Source organism: Neoarius graeffei, chromosome 15 (assembly GCF_027579695.1).
Source record: "Neoarius graeffei isolate fNeoGra1 chromosome 15, fNeoGra1.pri, whole genome shotgun sequence".
In the NCBI taxonomy this organism is placed as follows: domain Eukaryota; kingdom Metazoa; phylum Chordata; class Actinopteri; order Siluriformes; family Ariidae; genus Neoarius; species Neoarius graeffei.
In genome coordinates this window covers 7883997-7903410 of record NC_083583.1, presented here as the reverse complement: position 1 = coordinate 7903410, position 19414 = coordinate 7883997, and the positions used below count along the sequence as shown (strand labels likewise).

The following is a 19414-nucleotide window of genomic DNA, read 5'->3' as shown; positions in this document are numbered from 1 at the left end:
ATGTACTTCGTTACTGTCCAACTCTGAAAATGATAAATATAAGGATTCCATTAGATGGACAAACGAGAGAACGTTTCACAGACAAATGCTAGATGGAGTTCTCTCCCTTAAGGTTGAAGGTAGGTGAGCTTGGTGTTTGCTGATCTGAGTACAAGAAGATTAAAGCCAGAAAGTGAAACACTTTTATGTAATAGCTTGTATTTTAAAATATTCAAATGCTAAAATATATATATGTATATATATAAGCATTTGAATATTTTAAAATATATTTAAAAAAAAAAAAAAAAAAAAATATATATATATATATATATATATATATATATATATATATATATATATATATTACATACATACACACACACACACAACCGTTCAAAAGTTTGGGGTCACCCAGACAATTTTGTGTTTTCCATGAAAAGTCACACTTTTATTTCCCACCATAAGTTGTAAAATGAATAGAAAATATAGTCAAGACATTTTTCTGGCCATTTTGAGCATTTAATCGACCCCACAAAATAATGTGATGCTCCAGAAACTCATCTCATCTCATTATCTCTAGCCGCTTTATCCTGTTCTACAGGGTCGCAGGCAAGCTGGAGCCTATCCCAGCTGACTACGGGCGAAAGGCGGGGTACACCCTGGACAAGTCGCCAGGTCATCACAGGGCTGACACACAGACACAGACAACCATTCACACTCACATTCACACCTACGGTCAATTTAGAGTCACCAGTTAACCTAACCTGCATGTCTTTGGACTGTGGGGGAAACCGGAGCACCCGGAGGAAACCCACGCGGACACGGGGAGAACATGCAAACTCCGCACAGAAAGGCCCTCGCTGGCCACGAGGCTTGAACCCAGAACCTTCTTGCTGTGAGGCGACGGCGCTAACCACTACACCACCGTGCCGCCGCTCCAGAAACTCAATCTGCTCAAAGGAAGGTCAGTTTTATAGCTTCTCTAAAGAGCTCAACTGTTTTCAGCTGTGCTAACATGATTGTACAAGGGTTTTCTAATCATCCATTAGCCTTCTGAGGCAATGAGCAAACACATTGTACCATTAGAACACTGGAGTGAGAGTTGCTGGAAATGGGCCTCTATACACCTATGGAGATATTGCACCAAAAACCAGACATTTGCAGCTAGAATAGTCATTTACCACATTAGCAATGTATAGAGTGGATTTCTGATTAGTTTAAAGTGATCTTCATTGAAAAGAACAGTGCTTTTCTTTCAAAAATAAGGACATTTCAAAGTGACCCCAAACTTGTATATATTTTCCTTCTTCGAGAAAACACACTTTTAATTTAACGTAACTTATTTGTAACCTGAAGTCTCTCACACACAATATTTTTTTAATTTTATACAATCATGTTTGGTAGCAAGCCAATAAATAAATAAATAATTGAAAAAAATAATATAAAAATCCCAGTCTGGAGCAGTGGAATATCTCATTGAAGGCTCAAATCATTTCCTAACCAGCAACACTGCTGATCAATAATGCTGTTTTATTTTACATACTCCACAGACTTTTCTGAATTAAGAATCAATCATTTTTACACACAGACTCATTTATCAAGCTGGATATGAATGGATTTATTCGTCAAACGACTGTATGAGCGTTTATGCAAAAATTTTGGTGTTTATGAAAATCCTGTAAATTTTTTTTTTTGGGCACCTTTGTATCCTACTTGTGCTCTTGAGTGTGTGAAAATTTACACAGAAGGTGATTAACTGATGTAAAACTCAACTTGATCAACTTCAGATCATATAATCTGCATGCATTACTGCAGTTTTATATCTGGAATACACTGTCGAGTTTAAATTGCTTATTTTTATTACGTTTACAGCGCTTAGCAGATGCCCTTAACCAGCGCGAATTACAGAAGTGTTTGAGTCTTGATCAAAAAACACATCCTTGTGTGAGGTCACTAGGTCAGGGACTAATAGCACCATTGAGAAATATGAAAAATACAAAAGCGAGTCAACACAAACCCATAAAAAGACAAATAAAAATAAATCATTCAGTGATAACAAAAGAAATTGTGCCATATAAACAGAGGACAGGCCGGTCTGTCTGAGAATAGTCGCATGCTGTAAATAAATGCCTCATCTGATGGATTATTATTATTATTATTAATAATAATAATAATAATAGACATCAAAATGAATCAAAATAATGTCTGCTTCTACCTTTCAGCCTTTACTCTGAACATTAATTTTGTGCTGCCTGTGCACTTGACCTTTTATGGAGTTTGTGGGCGTCACGATATGCAAATGAGCTGTGCACTTTATGGGTAATCAACATACAGCAGACACGCAAAGAACTGCTATAGAGCAAAAATGCCTTCGAAAATAATTGAATTAAATGTTTCTACATAAAAAAAAATACTATAAAGAGGAGTAAACAGTAATGAATGAAAAAAGTCAATATTTGATGTGAGACGACCCTTTGCTTAAAAAAATAAATAAATAAATAATAGGTACCCTCTGGGTCCATGTGGCTACTGCTTATAAATAAAATTGTTTTCTGATCCCATGTCCATACAGTAAATGCAGCATATACACGTTATCAATTCTACTCGCCTCATCTCTCACAAGCATCACCAAGCTGTGAGCAGCATCAGGGCTTGGAGTGTTTTGGTTAGCAATTTTGGTTTCCTGTGTTTTGTTCAAAATACAGCGCTGTGAACTCGATCTATTTTCAAAATAAACTCAACAAAAATAAAAACTTTACACTCGTTTCAAAGTCAATAATTTGAACATTTTGGAAAATAGGTTTGAAATAACGATTGTATTCAATTATCTTGTCATTAAAGATGCTATAGCATACAGATCATGTTTGTCATGGAATCGGTTCCACCGGAAATGCGACGACAATGTCCATGATCAAAAACTGTGAGTCACAACTTAATGAAATCAGGTCAATCTCGGGTGTGTCCTCCATGGGCGTTCACAACTGCGATACAACGTCTCCTCATGGATTGGATGATGCGTCTGAACACAGCTTGGGGAATGTGCCGCCATATTTGTACCAACATGGCACCAAGCTCCTGCAAGTTCTGTGGAGGGTTCCAGTGGTTCCTGTGGTGCCAGTTTGATGGAGACATGTCTGGAGATTATGGATGGTCTGTCGACTGCATCCCATAACCCTCGCAACGTCAGTGACGGATGTTCCTGTATTCAGCATGCCAATGGCACGTTCACGCTGAATGTCTGACAGTCGTGGCATTGCAAATTAATGAATAATTAACCATAAAACCTTGTTTTTCTGAGATGACACTCTACTCTGCTACCGTGAGATCAATTGCACGTGTATCAATAGGTCACGTCACTTGTGTCACGTGGAAACGTGATTTTAGCGTGCAGTGCTCTCGCACGTGCTACGTAGGCCCGACCAGTAGAATGAATGTGTGACGTAATGCCCTTGACAATGCATTTAACCATAATCACAACAAGAACTCTTTCAAGAAAAGTTTCTAAACACTATTTGAAAAATAATGAGTGTCAAGTTTTTATTTTTGCTGAGTATAGTACGAAAGTACTTGTTCATGAATTCTCTTAGAAGCATTATTTAGTACTAGCGAGCACATTTTGTTTCACTAGCGTAAAGACTAAAATAAAATAAAAAAATTAAAGTGACTAGCAGAAGTTTGAGGGCGGCACGGTGGTGTAGTGGTTAGCGCTGTCGCCTCACAGCAAGAAGGTCCGGGTTCGAGCCCCGTGGCCGACGAGGGCCTTTCTGTGTGGAGTTTGCATGTTCTCCCCGTGTCCGCGTGGGTTTCCTCCGGGTGCTCCGGTTTCCCCCACAGTCCAAAGACATGCAGGTTAGGTTAACTGGTGACTCTAAATTGACCGTAGGTGTGAATGAGAGTGTGAATGGTTGTCTGTGTCTATGTGTCAGCCCTGTGATGACCTGGCGACTTGTCCAGGGTGTACCCCGCCTTTCGCCCGTAGTCAGCTGGGATAGGCTCCAGCTTGCCTGCGACCCTGTAGAACAGGATAAAGCGGCTAGAGATAATGAGATGAGATGAGCAGAAGTTTGACCGATTACACTTTTAACATTTACTTTTAGTTAAGTTTTCACGAAGGAGCTGATTTATTCCCACATGGGACTTTTGTAATTGCAAACCGAGCGGATCGCTCAAAAGATTCCAACGTTGTCTTCGCTGCCTTCTCGAGTTTTTGTTGAATAGCTGGAATTCTTGGCGTAAACATCTGACAAAAAACTAAAAAAAAAAACGTACAAAACCTTTCATTTATTTGACCTTTCAGAAGGACCAAACAAAAGCTGTGATAATCAAAAGTTAATTTTTCTTAAAATAAACACCACTTACTTGATAGCGAAAATCAGTAGCCTTGGCGAACCATGAGGTGAATTTCGTTTATCTTTTTTAGCTGCCGATTATCTTCCGATATTATTAAGTTATAACGAGGTTTCTCTTATTTTGTTTCTGGTTCCTTAGTTTATCAAGAAGTAGAACAGGTAATCGAACTTGATCAAGATTAGTGCTGATTGGTTATGAAGTTTCGCTATTGTTACACCCATTCTTACAACACAACGACAGTGGCTTCGCCACTCGTTCTTGTGCATCTTTGAAAACACGAGATCAACTGTTCATATCGCGAGATCACGATTCGCCGTTCTGGTGATTGTAATGCTTACGCGTATGCGCAGTGTGCTATTGTTACACTCATTCTTACATTACGATGACACAGTGGCTCCGCCTCTATGAGGCAGTAGCCACAATAAAAAAAGTAGTCTCCGGTACAACGAGTGCAGTTTTATAAGGAAATGAGCTGTAGGCTTTACTGAGCATAACTTTGCAGAACCAGCCACAGTTCTTCTGGACACTTTGTCATACCTGCTTCTTAATTTTGTACCAAAACCCAGTAGCCTTCATCATGTTTTTGCCTGAAAACTGTCTCTTAGTTTGGTTTGGCTTACGCAAATAGATAAACACAACTTTACTAAAAAGTGAACGTGTGAGGTCCAGTGTCCTTACTTAAAGTCAAACAAAACCCCAAAATAAACGCCGTTTGCCGATCACGGTAAGTGCCCTGATGTGCTCCCCCACCACACACATTTAAATTAAAAATAGAACTTTATAACAACAATTTTTCCATTTTAAAAGTTACGATATTGCTAAAAATAGGCTTCCATGGCCGCAGCCATTTGCACTGGAACCGGACATCCGCCTGTGATGTAACCAGATCACTGGTACACCAGTTGCCTTAGTAACACAGAGCCATCAAACAAAGGCTTCTAATTCGGAAAAAAAAAATCCCCAGGTGCTACTGTTCCCCTGCTTCAGCAGGGTTAAATACAGAGAAAGAACGTCACTGTGCTGTAAAATAATTACAAAACACGCAAATCAACAGACTTCACTTTTATGAAGTTTAAATCTCACTCGGCGAGATAACGCATATGCAGTACTGACACAGATACTAGCAAACAATCCTGTTGTCATAGCAATGCGATTCTTGCCATCTAAAAAGATCACTTTTCTCAGTAAATAAAAACAAACAAAAGACTGTCACACAAAAATACGATCAGGCTTATTTTTACACCCGAACGCTTGACACTCGGGCATCTTCAGGGTTGTTTACAACCATTTAGAAGTGATATATATTTATATATACTCCAGCCCTGTGTCCAAAATCACTCACTACTAACTATATAGTGTTCTGTACAGTAGTGGAGAACCTGGGTTACACATGTATGCATATAATTTAGGAGGGGATACCTCAACTATTATCGGCTAATTTGAACCCAAGGAACAACTTGGGATGTGCGCCAAAATCGCTATCCAGGGCAAACAGGCCAAAAATTAACAATCCAAGATGGCTGCCGGTAGCCATATAGAAAATATCAATTTTTGAACCACTCACCACAGAAGTATGTACAATACCTCATTTTATGGGTTTTTGGGTATGGGGAATCCATTAGTGACATTGTTTTCATGATTGAAGGAAAAGCGAACAAGCTATGGTCAAGGGGAAAATAAAAAAATAAAAATAAAAAACACCAAAAATTGGCCAAAATTGCAGTTCCACAGAAAACATGAGGAAAAACAACCACAAATGGAAGAAATTCAAGACCATTGTTACCCTCCCCAGGAGTGGTCAACCAACAAAGATCACTCCAAGAACAAGGTGTGTAAGTCAGCGAGGTCACAAAGGACCCCAGGGTAACTTCTAAGCAACTGAAGGCCTCTCTCACATTGGCTAATGCTAATGTTCATGAGTCCACCATCAGGAGAACATTGAACAACAATGGTGTGCATGGCAGGGTTGCAAGGAGAAAGCCACTGCTCTCCAAAAAGAACATTGCTGCTCGTCTGCAGTTTGCTAAAGATCACGTGGACAAGCCAGAAGGCTATTGGAAAAACGTTTTGTGGACGGATGAGACCAAAATAGAACTTTTTGGTTTAAATGAGAAGCGTTATGTTTGGAGAAAGGAAAACACTGCATTCCAGCATAAGACCCTTATCCCATCTGTGAAACATGGTGGTGGTAGTATCATGGCTTGGGCCTGTTTTGCTGCATCTGGGCCAGGACGGCTTGCCATCATTGATGGAACAATGAATTCTGAATTATACCAGCGAATTCTAAAGGAAAATGTCAGGACATCTGTCCATGAACTGAATCTCAAGAGAAGGTAGATCATGCAGCAAGACAACGACCCTGAGCACACAAGTCGTTCTACCAAAGAATGGTTAAAGAAGAATAAAGTTAATGTTTTGGAATGGCCAAGTCAAAGTCCTGACCTTAATCCAATGGAAATGTTGTGGAAGGACCTGAAGCGAGCAGTTCATGTGAGGAAACCCACCAACATCCCAGAGTTGAAGCTGTTCTGTACGGAGGAACGGGCTAAAATTCCTCCAAGCCGGTGTGCAGGACTGATCAACAGTTACCGCAAACGTTTAGTTGCAGTTATTGCTGCACAAGGGGGTCACACCAGATACTGAAAGCAAAGGTTCACATACTTTTGCCACTTACAGATATGTAATATTGGATAATTTTCCTCAATAAATAAATGACCAAGTATAATATTTTTTGTCTCATTTGTTTAACTGGGTTCTCTTTATCTACTTTTAGGACTTGTGTGAAAATCTGATGATGTTTTAGGTCATATTTATGCAGAAATATAGAAAATTCTAAAGGGTTCACAAACTTTCAAGCACCACTGTATGTAAGTGATGTCAGAATCTTGGATTCTCTTGTGTAATTTGTACTCCGAGCACGATATTTGAACCTTGGAGTGAGTAAGATGGCAGCACCCAAGGACACTGTTTTTCTTTTAAAATAAAATCTGTACACAGTCTACAAGTACAAATACGAACACCTGAACACGTCTTGTATGAATATTATCTGTCATTATAAAGGAGATTATTTTTGGGGTTCTGTTTGATTTTAAGACAATTTAAAGACAGTAGGATTAAACCCCAGGAACACAAAAAGTGCTATTTTTTCAAGAACTGATTCTGGATATAACTCCTGTCTGAAACCTCAGAGTCAAATGAAGAGATACGGTGGTGCCTGTGTGAGTACTTACAGTGCAGCAGGCTGACGGCTGTGCAGCTGCTCACTCGCGCTCTGGGTCTGAAATGCCTGCAACAAACAAACAAGCAAGCAAAAAAAGATCAACTGTGAGCTGCTGCCTGCTCACTTCCGTATCCCCCGCGCTCGCTTATTTCAGAATGCAAGCAATCGAAGGAATAGGACACTTATTTATGAATGCTGACTTCAACAAATAATGAACCCTGAAACGAGTAAGCAGTGTCTCTCCCCAGGGATTTCAAACAGCATCCTGGTAAACTGTTATTTTGAAATAGCATCAAAATCCACCCGATATGTTTCGTAAACACATTCAGTCAGTAAACAGGAAGTCGATGTGCGACAGACCTGAAAACGGTATACACGGTATAGAACCCCAAGCTGAAGCTCGGTACCAAATATCACGCAGTTGTGATTTGTAGTTGCTGAGAAAAGTGTAACGAAAATTTTGTAAATCCACCCTATAGATTTTGTAAATACATTCAGTCGGTAAACAGGAAGTCGATGTGCGACAGACCTGAAAACGGTAAACATGGTATAGAACCCCAAGCTGAAGTTTGGTAACAAGTGGCTATGATTTGTGGTTGCTGAGAAAAACGGTGTTTTGGACGGACAGAAATACGGACAGAGGTAAAAAACCAGTATACCCCCCTCTTTCAGAGTGGGGGTATAATAACAAGCAAACAAACAAAAAAGAAGCAGTGAACACAATTATAAAACAATATCAACTTGCTAAAAGTTATAAATCATCCAGGTCATAGCAGAAGCACGTCAATGTGCCTGGAAAGTCCTCAGTTCTCCACAGTCCTCGGCATAACGACACATTTCGACTTCTCAGACATCTCCGAGCAAACGTAAAGAGGTCTTCCCCTTAAAACTGTAGCACTCCTCTAGTTTATGAAAAATACGCAAATACACACCTCACATTTAATTAACGATGACAGATTATTTGATTATTTAGTTGAAATATAAATTCATGATTAAAATCACTTCCTAGTTTAATTAAAACTGCAGACATATCAATTTTTTTTATACACATTTATTTATTCAATAATGATTAATAATTACAAATAATAAACTGGAATATCAAGAATAAAAGTTCAGAATATTTAAATATGAATCAATAATTCATTTTTTTTTTTCGCGGTCCAGTTTCCATCAAATCCTGCGCTCTGATTGGCTGGTGAGCGGGTCCGTATCCTACGGTACGGACCCCAGCTACGGACCTCTGGTGACTTGCTCGTTCACAACAACAAACATAGTAGCAATTTTTGTCAACATTTATAAGATTTATTTCTAAGATTTTTATCAAAAATCTTATAAATTTTTGCCGGCATTTCTCAGGAGAATAGCATTAATTTTACAGCATGGATAGCGATAACGACAGTGTTCACAGCGAAAGCGAGTTTTACTACCCTGAGGAAGAAGAAATAAAAGAAAGCATTTCAGGAGAAAGCTAAAAACCTCTAATTGTTGCTAACGCCGAGCAAAAACATGGCTGAATCCTGAATGACTCAATTCTGTATAAATAGGGGACTACATAGGCGGCAAAATGTAGTTTTTTTTCCTGCCATGGAAGTGCACTTGTATACCGAGGAGGAAGCCATTTGCATTACAGCCGTGAATGAGGATTCAAAATGGCGGCTCGGCTCGGTTTTCCCTTTCGGGCGCTCTCGTTTTCTGTTAGAATTTGGTAAAGACAAAAATAAATATATTATTTACCAGCTTAAGGTCGGTCCGTATGGTGAAATACCGTGACCTCGGCCTTGAATACTGACCTCGGCCCAGAGGGCCTCGCTCAGTACTTTCAAGACCTCGGTCACGGTATTTCACCATACGGACCTCCCAGCTGGTAAATAACATACATATATATTTTTGCTCAATGATAAAAATTAAAATAAAGAAAGAAATAAGACTCCTTGGCTAAACACCACACACCGAGTACTTTCGTTCTCGAAAGGATGTTTCCATAAACTCTCCTTATTTGTTTGTTGGAGGTCATAAAGCCACCCAAACTTCATTTCCAAGACCTACTTTTTTTTTAAATTTTATCTTGAATCAAAAAATTGCTGGAGTTTAAAGCCTCACAAAACAGCACACAAACACACCTTGAACATAATCTCAAAACTCAGCTTTCATAAATATTTAATTAAAAAAAACAAAAAAACGCCCCAACGCATCCTTTTTTCTGCTTGGCCTGGATGACTTGCATACTAGAACATGATTGGCGCTTACATTTCATGACGCAATAACATTCTCTCGTCACTTGTTTCCCAGTGAATTTTCAATTCCCAAAACCTTTTGCACTTCTCCATAAAAGATTCAAGAATCGAGAGAAAGAGAAAAATATGCTGTAAATATACCTTGCATCTCTCTGCCTCCATTCTTTTCTCATCAAGCTCCGCCCTCAGCCTCCGAATCTCCGCCTGCATCTTCTCCACGTTCTCCTGCAGATGACTGGGAGAAAGAAGAAAAGCCTTGTTCCTGCATCTGCACGACACTCATCATCCCTCAAACACACACGGTTTAAAACATGAGCAGCTCTTACTCTTTTTCAGCTGTGAGGTGAATGATCTTCTTGCTCTGGTCTCGGATTTTGAGGCCGAGCTTCTCGTTGGCCTGCCTGGCGAGACGCAGTTTCCAAGCATTCAGGTGACAGAAAATGACAGAAGGCACAAGAGATGCACAGGGTCACGCTTGTGGATTCAGAAATAACAGCCAGAAAAAAACCCGACATTAGGAATGTTTTAAAAGTGCGTGTATTGATCGTGATTAATGGTAAATTTATAAAATATCTTATTTCGAGATTATTATAAATCAAATAAGAGCATTCAGCCTGTTTTTAGGTGCTTTTACTCATTTCAAGCTTTAAAGTTTCTTATTTTATTGACAGATAAATTTTGCTTCTTTCTAGAATTAAAACAAGTTGATGCCAATCGTGTGGATGGCGACGTGTACGCCACAACCAAGTCTCGTCCTTCTTGTTAGTAAATTGTTTGCCAGAAATACCCTCAAACATACAAACGGGAAGGAAGCTACAAAAGAAAAACCACTGCTCGGTGGTGGAAGCATAAAAATGATCTGTCAGGACACAGTAGAAGACTATAGGGGTGTTCACACGGCAACTTTTACTCCGGTGTATCACCGGGGCTGCCCCGGTAGAGCGTTCACACGGTACAAAGTTATACCGGAGTCGCCCCTGAAAGCTGCTTAAACCGGTGCAAATCTAACGCTGCTCGAGAGGTGGTTTAAGAAATTTACTCCGGAGTAAATGCTAGTTTGCGGGGCAGCACCGATATAAAATGGGACGTCTGAACGCTACAGGGGCAGACTCGCTACACGTGAGGAGAGTTGATTACATACGGGCATTGCATAATTTGCATCCTGGTATTTTGCGCTTCCAAAATGTCGAATATCAACAACAACAGAACTGCGTGTCTTCCAGTGTTGCCAGATTGGGCGGTTTTAAGTGCATTTTGGCGGGTTTGAACATATTTTGGGCTGGAAAACGTCAGCAGTATCTGGCAACACTGGTGTCTTCATCCACGTTGTTTTCCCGGCGCTTGGTGATGCCATGACAACCGGGAAAAGGAAGTACATTTTCACGCATGCGCATATTTCATTTCCGCATTATTACTATCGTATAGCACGGTCGCAAAAACTGCCGTGTGAACGCCAGTGGGGCTGCACCGGTGCGAACACGCTTCTCTCTAGTAAGCAGGTTTGTGACGTGTGAACGCTCCACAAAATTTACACCGGTGTAAGATATATCGCAACAAAATACATCGGTGCAGCATCAATGCAAGTATGTGCCGTGTGAACACCCCTTATTTCAAGTCTGAAGTGAATACAAATGTCTAGAAATAGGTTTAATAATCGTATATTTGGTTTACTGAAATCTTATGGCAGGAAATATTTCCCCCAGCTGTGCTGTGATCTTACTTTTGCTCTTTGACCCACTGGTTGACATTGCTGACCACCAGCTCGCTCTCTCGGTGCAGACGGGAACTGTCAGTGCGGGCGTCGCCCAACGCCTGCCTCAACACGTCCACCTCGCTCACAGCGGCCCTGTACTTCTGTTCTACAGAATCCAGCTCAGTGTGTAAGGTTTCCAACTGTACCACACACACACACACACACACACACGGTTAATATGACAGAACCCTTCTGAAGAACGCTTGCGTGTGCGTGTGTGTGTGTTGAACCTGTGCTACTTTGGAGCGGGAGTTCTCTCTGAGGGAGGCCACCTCCACCTTCAGGAGCACCAGTTCCTCCTCTCTGGACTGCAGGGTGACGATCTGCTGTTGACCCCAGAGCTGAGCGCGTGCCAGCTGCCCATTTAACTCCACCAGACGCCCCTCAAATGCCCGAATCTGAAAGTACACCACGTCAGAGTTATGAACTCGAACTCAACTCGTCTGTGTCAGAATCAGGCGAGTTAATACTGAAATTATGAGTACTGTTATTCAGATCCGTGTGTGTGCTGTTAAAAAAAAAAATCACCATCAATAAATCTGCATAAAAATAGATATCAACAAAGAGCTTGGTTTATAATGACACTAAATAAGCGACATGGTTATGGGAAGATTACACTAATCAGCCATAACATTAAAACCCACTGACAGGAGAAGTGAGTAATGTTGATTATCTCGTTATAATGGCACCAGTCAAGGAGTGGATTATATTAGGTAGCAAGTAAAGAGTCAGATCTCAAAGCTGATGTGTTGGAAGTAGGAAAAAATGGGCAAGCGTAAGGATTTGAATGACTCTGAAAAGAGCCAAATTGTGATGGCTAGATGACTTGGGTCTGAGCATCTCCAAAATGGCACATCTTATGAGGTGTTCCTGATACGCAGTGATTAGTACCTACCAAAAGTGGTCCAAAGAAGGACGACTGGTAAACCGCCGACAGGGTCACGGGCACCCAAGGCTCACTGATATGCATGGGGAGTGAAGTCTAGTCCATACTGACAGCGCCTACAAGGGGCACGTGAGCATTAGGACTGGACCATGGAGCAATAGAATGGAAGAAGGTGGCCTGGTCTGATGAATCACGTGTTTACCTGGGGAACACATGACACCAGGATGCACTATGGGAAGAAAGCAAGCTGGTAGAAACAGTGTGACGCTCTGGGCAACGGAAATCTTGGGTCCTGGCATTCATGTGGATGTTTCTTTGACACGTACCACCTACCTAAACACTGTTGCAGACCAAGTACACCGCTTCCTCTTTCAGTAGGATCAGAGGTGGGCAAAGTACCCAACTTCATTACTTAAATCAATCAAAGTACAGATCCCACTGGTCAAATGTTACTCCGATACAAGTGAAAGTTGTCCAGTCAAATTTTTACTTAATTTAAAGTACTGAAGTACTTGCTTTTAAAAATACTTAAAGTGCCATTCCACCATTGGATGTATTCTTTGGCATAAAATACAATATATTTTGACAACATGTATAAATGGCATCACTAGACAGAGAAATCTTTTAGCTTCAAAATGATATATCAAACATAATTTTTTGACAACGACAAGTATATTAATTTTGCGACCAAAGTCACCTACCCTTTTAATTTCCGCGCGTGATGTCATCGGCAGGTTCCCCTTCTTGTGTACCACATGACGTGGCACATATTATCAGCAATGGCGGATAGAACGCAATAAAAATAATACCAATAAATCTAGCTAATACCAATAAATCTAGCTAACTGAAAGATTACCGTATTTTCTGGACTATAAGCCGCTACTTTTTCCTAGGTTTTGAACCATGCGGCTTATACAAAGGTGCGGCTATTCTGTGGATTTTTCTTCCACCGCTAGGGGCGCTCTAACCGGAAGTAGAATCAAAAATAAGATAGACGGAAAATCAATGCAAAGAAGAATTAGCAGATCTTTAGCAGATAGAACACGCACGACAAATTACTAACTGGTAATTATTTTCAAATCCAGCGAAGATGATTAAAGTGACTTGTGGTTTCAAACACAGGAGAAATGAAGGTAAATAAATACCGGTTATTTTCTCTTGGTTCTGTTCCGTTTTAATCAGCAAAGTTGCTGCCGTGTTAAAAGGCACTGTTCGGAAAGAATCTGTTCAGGTACATACATGTACATTTACAGTACAAAATCATTCTGTACATGCAGTAAATATCTAATTTTTCAACATAGATATCTGCGGCTTATAGCCCGGTGCGGCTTGTATATCTTTTTTTTTATTTTTTTTAAAAAATAGAGCGGATGCGGCTTATATACAGGTGCGCTCTATAGTCCAGAAAATACGGTAACTCAAAATTTTTCGCAATTTTTTTGGCCCCATATACGAGGAGAAATGACTCTCTCACTTTGGGGGTTTCCTGGTCTAAAAATAGACCGACACGTGGTACACAAGAAGGGGAACCTGCCGATGACATCACGTTTCACTACCGCGCGGAAATTAAAAGGGTAGGTGACTTTGGTCGCAAAATTAATATACTTGTCGTTGTCAAAAAATTATGTTTGATATATCATTTTGAAGCTAAAAGATTTCTCTGTCTAGTCATGTTGTCATAAAATATATTGTATTTTATGCCAAAGAATACATCCAATGGTGGAATGGCACTTTAAGTATTAAAAGTACATTTTCTGTCAATGCATCGTTGTATTATTCCCACAACGCTTACAAAACCTAATGCCATTACCAAAGACAGAAATGTGAATTCACACAAAATGAACGCATGCTGTGCCATCATGGGGGTTTAACGTTAAGCTAGCTAGTCAGTGAAGCTCCACCTGACATGCTAGCAAACTCTTTTCAAACTTGAAATCATATTGTGTAGCTAACGCTACTAGAAAAGAGAGATTTCTACATTGTATATTTGGCAAGATTATGCTCAAACATATTTCTGAAAGGACTTCAGATAAGTTAACATTATTCATGTTAGCGTAACTCCATTTTTACATGCTAACTAACAGTGTCCAAGTTAACTAGCTGTGTGTTAACGTTAGGCTACGGCAACTTGGTGGGAAAATCCATAGAAAGTCATTTGACTAACCAGACTGCACAGCTATTGCAACGTTATCGCTCGCTCTAAAAGCACAGACAGCTTCACTGCAAGCTTTCTCTTGGAATAAAACGTTTACATCCCTCAATATGCTTCCGCAGGTCGGACGGCGAGTTTTTGTAGGCCGTGATGTGGTTCGTTTTCAGCAAACAAAGCAAACATTTAAAACGAAACGAATCTTTAATCCTTTCAGAAAACTGAAACATGGGCTCTACAAGAACCGCCTCCTTCCATTCTGCCATCAACTGATCGTGTTAAATAATGCTGCTGAGACATCACTGAACTTGATTTTATCCAGTCTATGGACGTGACGTGACCCGAGTGATTACTGATCGGCTGTCTCAGTGTCACCTGCGAAAAAAACAATCATGTTTTATTCTGTGGTGATTCAGAGGTGTAGAGGCGGGAGTAGTAACGAAAAAAGCAAGAATTTATTTCCGAATATTCTGTATGTTTTAGAGCTTTTTCATCACTTATCTCAGATATATACTGACTGGCAGCCTTCTGACGTAACTGATGTGCTAAAATTTTCCCTGCCTTTTCTCCATGCTCGTATGAACTATGTCTGGACTTTAAAATGAGGTTCTCTGCTTGGCGTGTTGAGAGGAGGTCAAACTCTGTTTTAAGCAATAGGCGTTGTTTGACTATATCATCCGAGGGCAAGTGGCTATACTTCGCATCCAGTTTAAGAATATCATCTGCCAGCTGTTTAAGAAGCTTAGTGTTAGCTTTCTTCCGCATTGCACAGAAAGAGATAACCTGTCCCCTTAAGTATGCTTTCAGCGATTCCCATACTGTAGAGAGTGACATTCCTGGTGTCTGATTGTGGGCGAGAAAAAATTTAATTTCTGTGTTAATAAAATTTACGAAAGTATCGTCTGAGAGAAGTAACGGATTAAGTCTCCATGGGCGATAGCTAGAATCTGCGCTGGGAATGCATAACTTCAAAATTAAGGGAGCATGATCAGAAATAACTATTGACTGATATTCACAGGCAGTTACCATTGGAAGGAGTTTCTTATCAATAAAGAAATAATCTATCCGTGAGAAAGTTTTATGGACTGGGGAAAAAAAGGAATAGCCCCTAGATGTAGGGTTGAGGAAACGCCAGACATCAGCTACACCATAAGCCTGAAGGAAGAGTTGGATTGTTTGTGCTGACTTTGATTCAGAAGAAGTGTTAGAGGAGCTACGGTCTAAATTTGGGGAAAGTACACAATTTGTATCCCCACCTAGAATGAGGTGATGTGAATCCATGTTAGGGATCCGAGAGAAGGTGTTAATAAAAAAGGTCTGGTCATCCCAGTTAGGGGCATAAATGTTAGCTAAAATAACGGGGAATCCGTACAGTCGACCCACTACTATAATATAACGCCCCATAGGGTCTGACACAGTGTCAGATATTACAAAAGGAATATTCTTACTAATTAGGATTGCTGCTCCCCTTGCTTTAGAACCAAAGTTAGAGTGATATGCTTGTCCTATCCATCCACCTCTCAGTCTATGATGGTCAGTAGTGCGGAGATGAGTCTCCTGAAGGAATGCAATGTCAGCTTTAAGATGACCAAGATGTGTTAATACCCTCCTGCGTTTAACAGGATGGTTCAGAGACTTCACATTCCAACTTACAAAGTTAACAATGCACCCTGAATTCATTCCTAAATTACTTGTATTATACATTAGGAGTCATGTTGGCCAATATTCTATAGATACTCCCCAAAGCCTCAACAAGACAGAGTTTAAAACATGGAAGACAGTCAAAAATATAGCCAAACAAGATAGGTCTGGTAGGTTCCCAACCCCAGCCACCTAACTGAACACGGCGGCTGCAATACCCTTCATAAGCAAAACCACACATTAAGTGATGGTAATGGGGAACAACTTAGTGTCAAATAGGCTGGCCCTTGCCCAACCCTGCACTTAAAAGTAGAACCAAAGTGCACTAAGTCTTTAAGCCACATGCCCGTGGAGCAACATCCCATGCAATACAATAATAAAAAAAAATTCAATAAATAAGAGTAGGAAGAAAAAAAAAACAATCAAATATAGAAAGAATATACATCATAAATAAACATATGACTCTGGGCATGTACCTATGTACCAATATCTAATCAAAAATATCCATAAGTACCACTCAACTGAAAGATCCTCTATACCCTTGACCTTTAAGTCAAAGAGAATAACCAAATAGTAAAACAAGTTCGGGTGCTTATTCATCTTTAAGCAATCGGTGTGGGATTACATGTCTAAGCATGTATACAAATGAAAAAAAAAAAAAAAAAACCAAAAACATTATTGACAAAAATTTGTACTCACCCCGTAGTATAAGAGAACGATAGTATTATAACATGTAAATCAAGAATATACAAATTAAAAAAAAAAGTAAGTAGTCTTTGAGTAGGACTATCGAATCGTCCATATCCTAATGTCCATCCAAAAGAAAGGAGATGAGAACAAAACCTCACTGTCGTCACTTCACAACATCCGCTGCCGGCACAATAGTCTTAGCATAGGCCATCGCCCTCTCCGGGTCCAGGAAGTCTTTGCTATCTCCGTTATAGGAGATGCGGAGTCGAGCTGGGAACATAATCCCATAGCGGATCCCTTGTCGACCTCGGAGAAGGTTCCTAACGTTGTTGAAAGCGGCCCGGGCCTTAGCGACACTCGCGGTGTAGTCTGGAAATATAGCCACTGGGTCTCCCTTGTACCGGAGCGGGCCTCCCTCTCTGGCTCGGCGCAGTACATCGATGCAGTCCTGATAGTAATGCAACTTGGCGACAATTACCCGGGGTTTTCCATTGGGCTTTCTCGATGCAAGTCCTCTGTGAGAACGATCAATCAGAATATCCTTATCCAAACGCAGAACTTCCTTTAATAGTTTAGAGACTGAAGCAGTGGAGCATGAGCCAGGCTCCTCCGCAACTCCCACTATACGAACATTGCATCGTCTCATTCGCCCCTCCATGTCCTCTGTCTTCTCCCTCAAATTAGCCAACTCTGTTTTAAGCTCAGCAACCGTCGCCTGTAGCGTGGTAACCTCACCCGACCAAGTTGACAAACCTCCCTCCATGTCGCTGATGGCGGCCTTCATGTTGTCCATGTCGGAGCGAATGGCCGCAGTGCTGTTAGCAATTTCAGACTTGACTTCTTTCAGCTCGTTTTTAACGAAGTTGAATTCATCAGTGAGTGCATTCTTTAGCTCGGTTCTAATAATAACGGAGATATCTGCCTTCAGTGAGGAGATGATATCCGCTTTCAGGCCCTCGGGATCCATTTCTGACTCCGGCTGTGACGCACTTATCCTCTCACCGCTGACCTTATCACCTCGAGCCGCGGTGATTTCGGGCCCAGCGCTTGTAGGGCCGCAGTATTTATATTTACGGAGCTTGGTCGCCATTGAAGTAATGCGGACAGTTTAACTCTGCTCCAGGGTGTTTCGGTTGCGGTAATTAATGAGATTTGCGACAAAACTACAGAAAGTGCACTTTAAAATAATATTTTTTGAAAAGTTAGGCAAGAACTCAACACAACAGGTCTTACTCCATTGCCAGCTCACTAGCGCCCCCAAAACAATCATGTTTTAGACAAGAAAAGAAAAAACATCCACTTTCAAAGCTGCTTCATAAGGCCCGGTCACACAGCGCTTTATGGCTTTATCACGGCCAAAACCCGTCAAAAAGTGCTCTCCCGTGAAGCAGACGATGTTGTTCGTGTTGATGTCGAAGTTAAGACGTGTTACAGTCGATATACAGACGTGACAGGACGCAGGGGAAAATCGGAACGGCGTCGGACGCGGCAAAAAGTTTTGGACTGCTCAAAACTTTAGACCGCGGACAACCACGGCCGGCACACGTGGTAAAGACATGCAACACACGTGAAAAACACGTGATAATCAGTGTCCCGGCCGTTATTAAAACTTGGGGAGACGTGGTAAGACGCGAAAGTTTGGCGGTCTATCACGGGCAGAGCACGGTCATCAGACGGGTGTTACGCGTTGGTATCACGGGATATAGCGTGTGTTTAGCGGCTTATCACTGAGAAATGGATTTTTCCGCGTACATAGCACTGTCTAAGCCCGTTAAACGATGTCTCAAACAAGTTCTAAATTCGATTGATCACTGTCTAATCACTTCTGCATCACTTCTGATTTGCGGCATGTATAAATACTGTAATTTTCTGAGACCTCGGCACTTGCAGTCTAGACGTCAAGGGGTGAACATGAACCCTCAACGCTGTGATGTCCTCATCTTAATGCTCCAGCACCAACAGAACCAACTGATACAGGCTCAACATATCATTGCTGAGAGAAGAAGAAGAAGGAGGAGGAGGGTGGTACGGAACATCTGGGTGCGTGGCTGGACTTGGTTAGCTGTGCTTAGGCAGTGCTGCAGCAGTGAAACAGCCGCCGACGGCCATACCCCGTACAAAGCACGGCAAAGCCAAAATTGACCAAAAATTAGCACTTACGACCACGTCCACCAGATTTTTGTATCTTTTTGTACGTGATATAGACGCGGAGTGCTGTGTGACCGCCCCTATAGTAACAAGTAACGAGGACCTTGATAGAAATGTAGTGGAGTGAAAAGTACGATATTTGCGTTTCAAATGTAGTGAAGTTAAAGTCATAAGTTTCCCAAAAAAATAATACTCAAGTAAAGTACAGATACTCAAAAAGTGTACTCAAGTAAATGTACTTCGTTACTGTCCACTTCTGAGTAGGATAATGCACCCTACTACACTGCAAAAACTGTTCAGGAACATGACGAAGAGATAAAGGTGCTGACTCGGCCTCCGAATTGCCAAGCTCTTAATCTGATTG

General features: G+C 40.9%; 1 protein-coding gene across 1 annotated transcript in view; it reads right to left on the bottom strand.

Annotated features, from left to right (window-relative positions):
- LOC132899782 (polyamine-modulated factor 1-binding protein 1) overlaps positions 1 to 19414 on the bottom strand; it is a 298473-nt gene that overhangs the window by 20951 nt on the left and 258108 nt on the right. Inside the window, 5 exon segments of the mRNA XM_060941901.1 lie at positions 7560 to 7615; positions 9925 to 10018; positions 10110 to 10184; positions 11504 to 11676; positions 11767 to 11934. Of these exon segments, the coding sequence (XP_060797884.1) occupies positions 7560 to 7615; positions 9925 to 10018; positions 10110 to 10184; positions 11504 to 11676; positions 11767 to 11934 (566 nt within the window).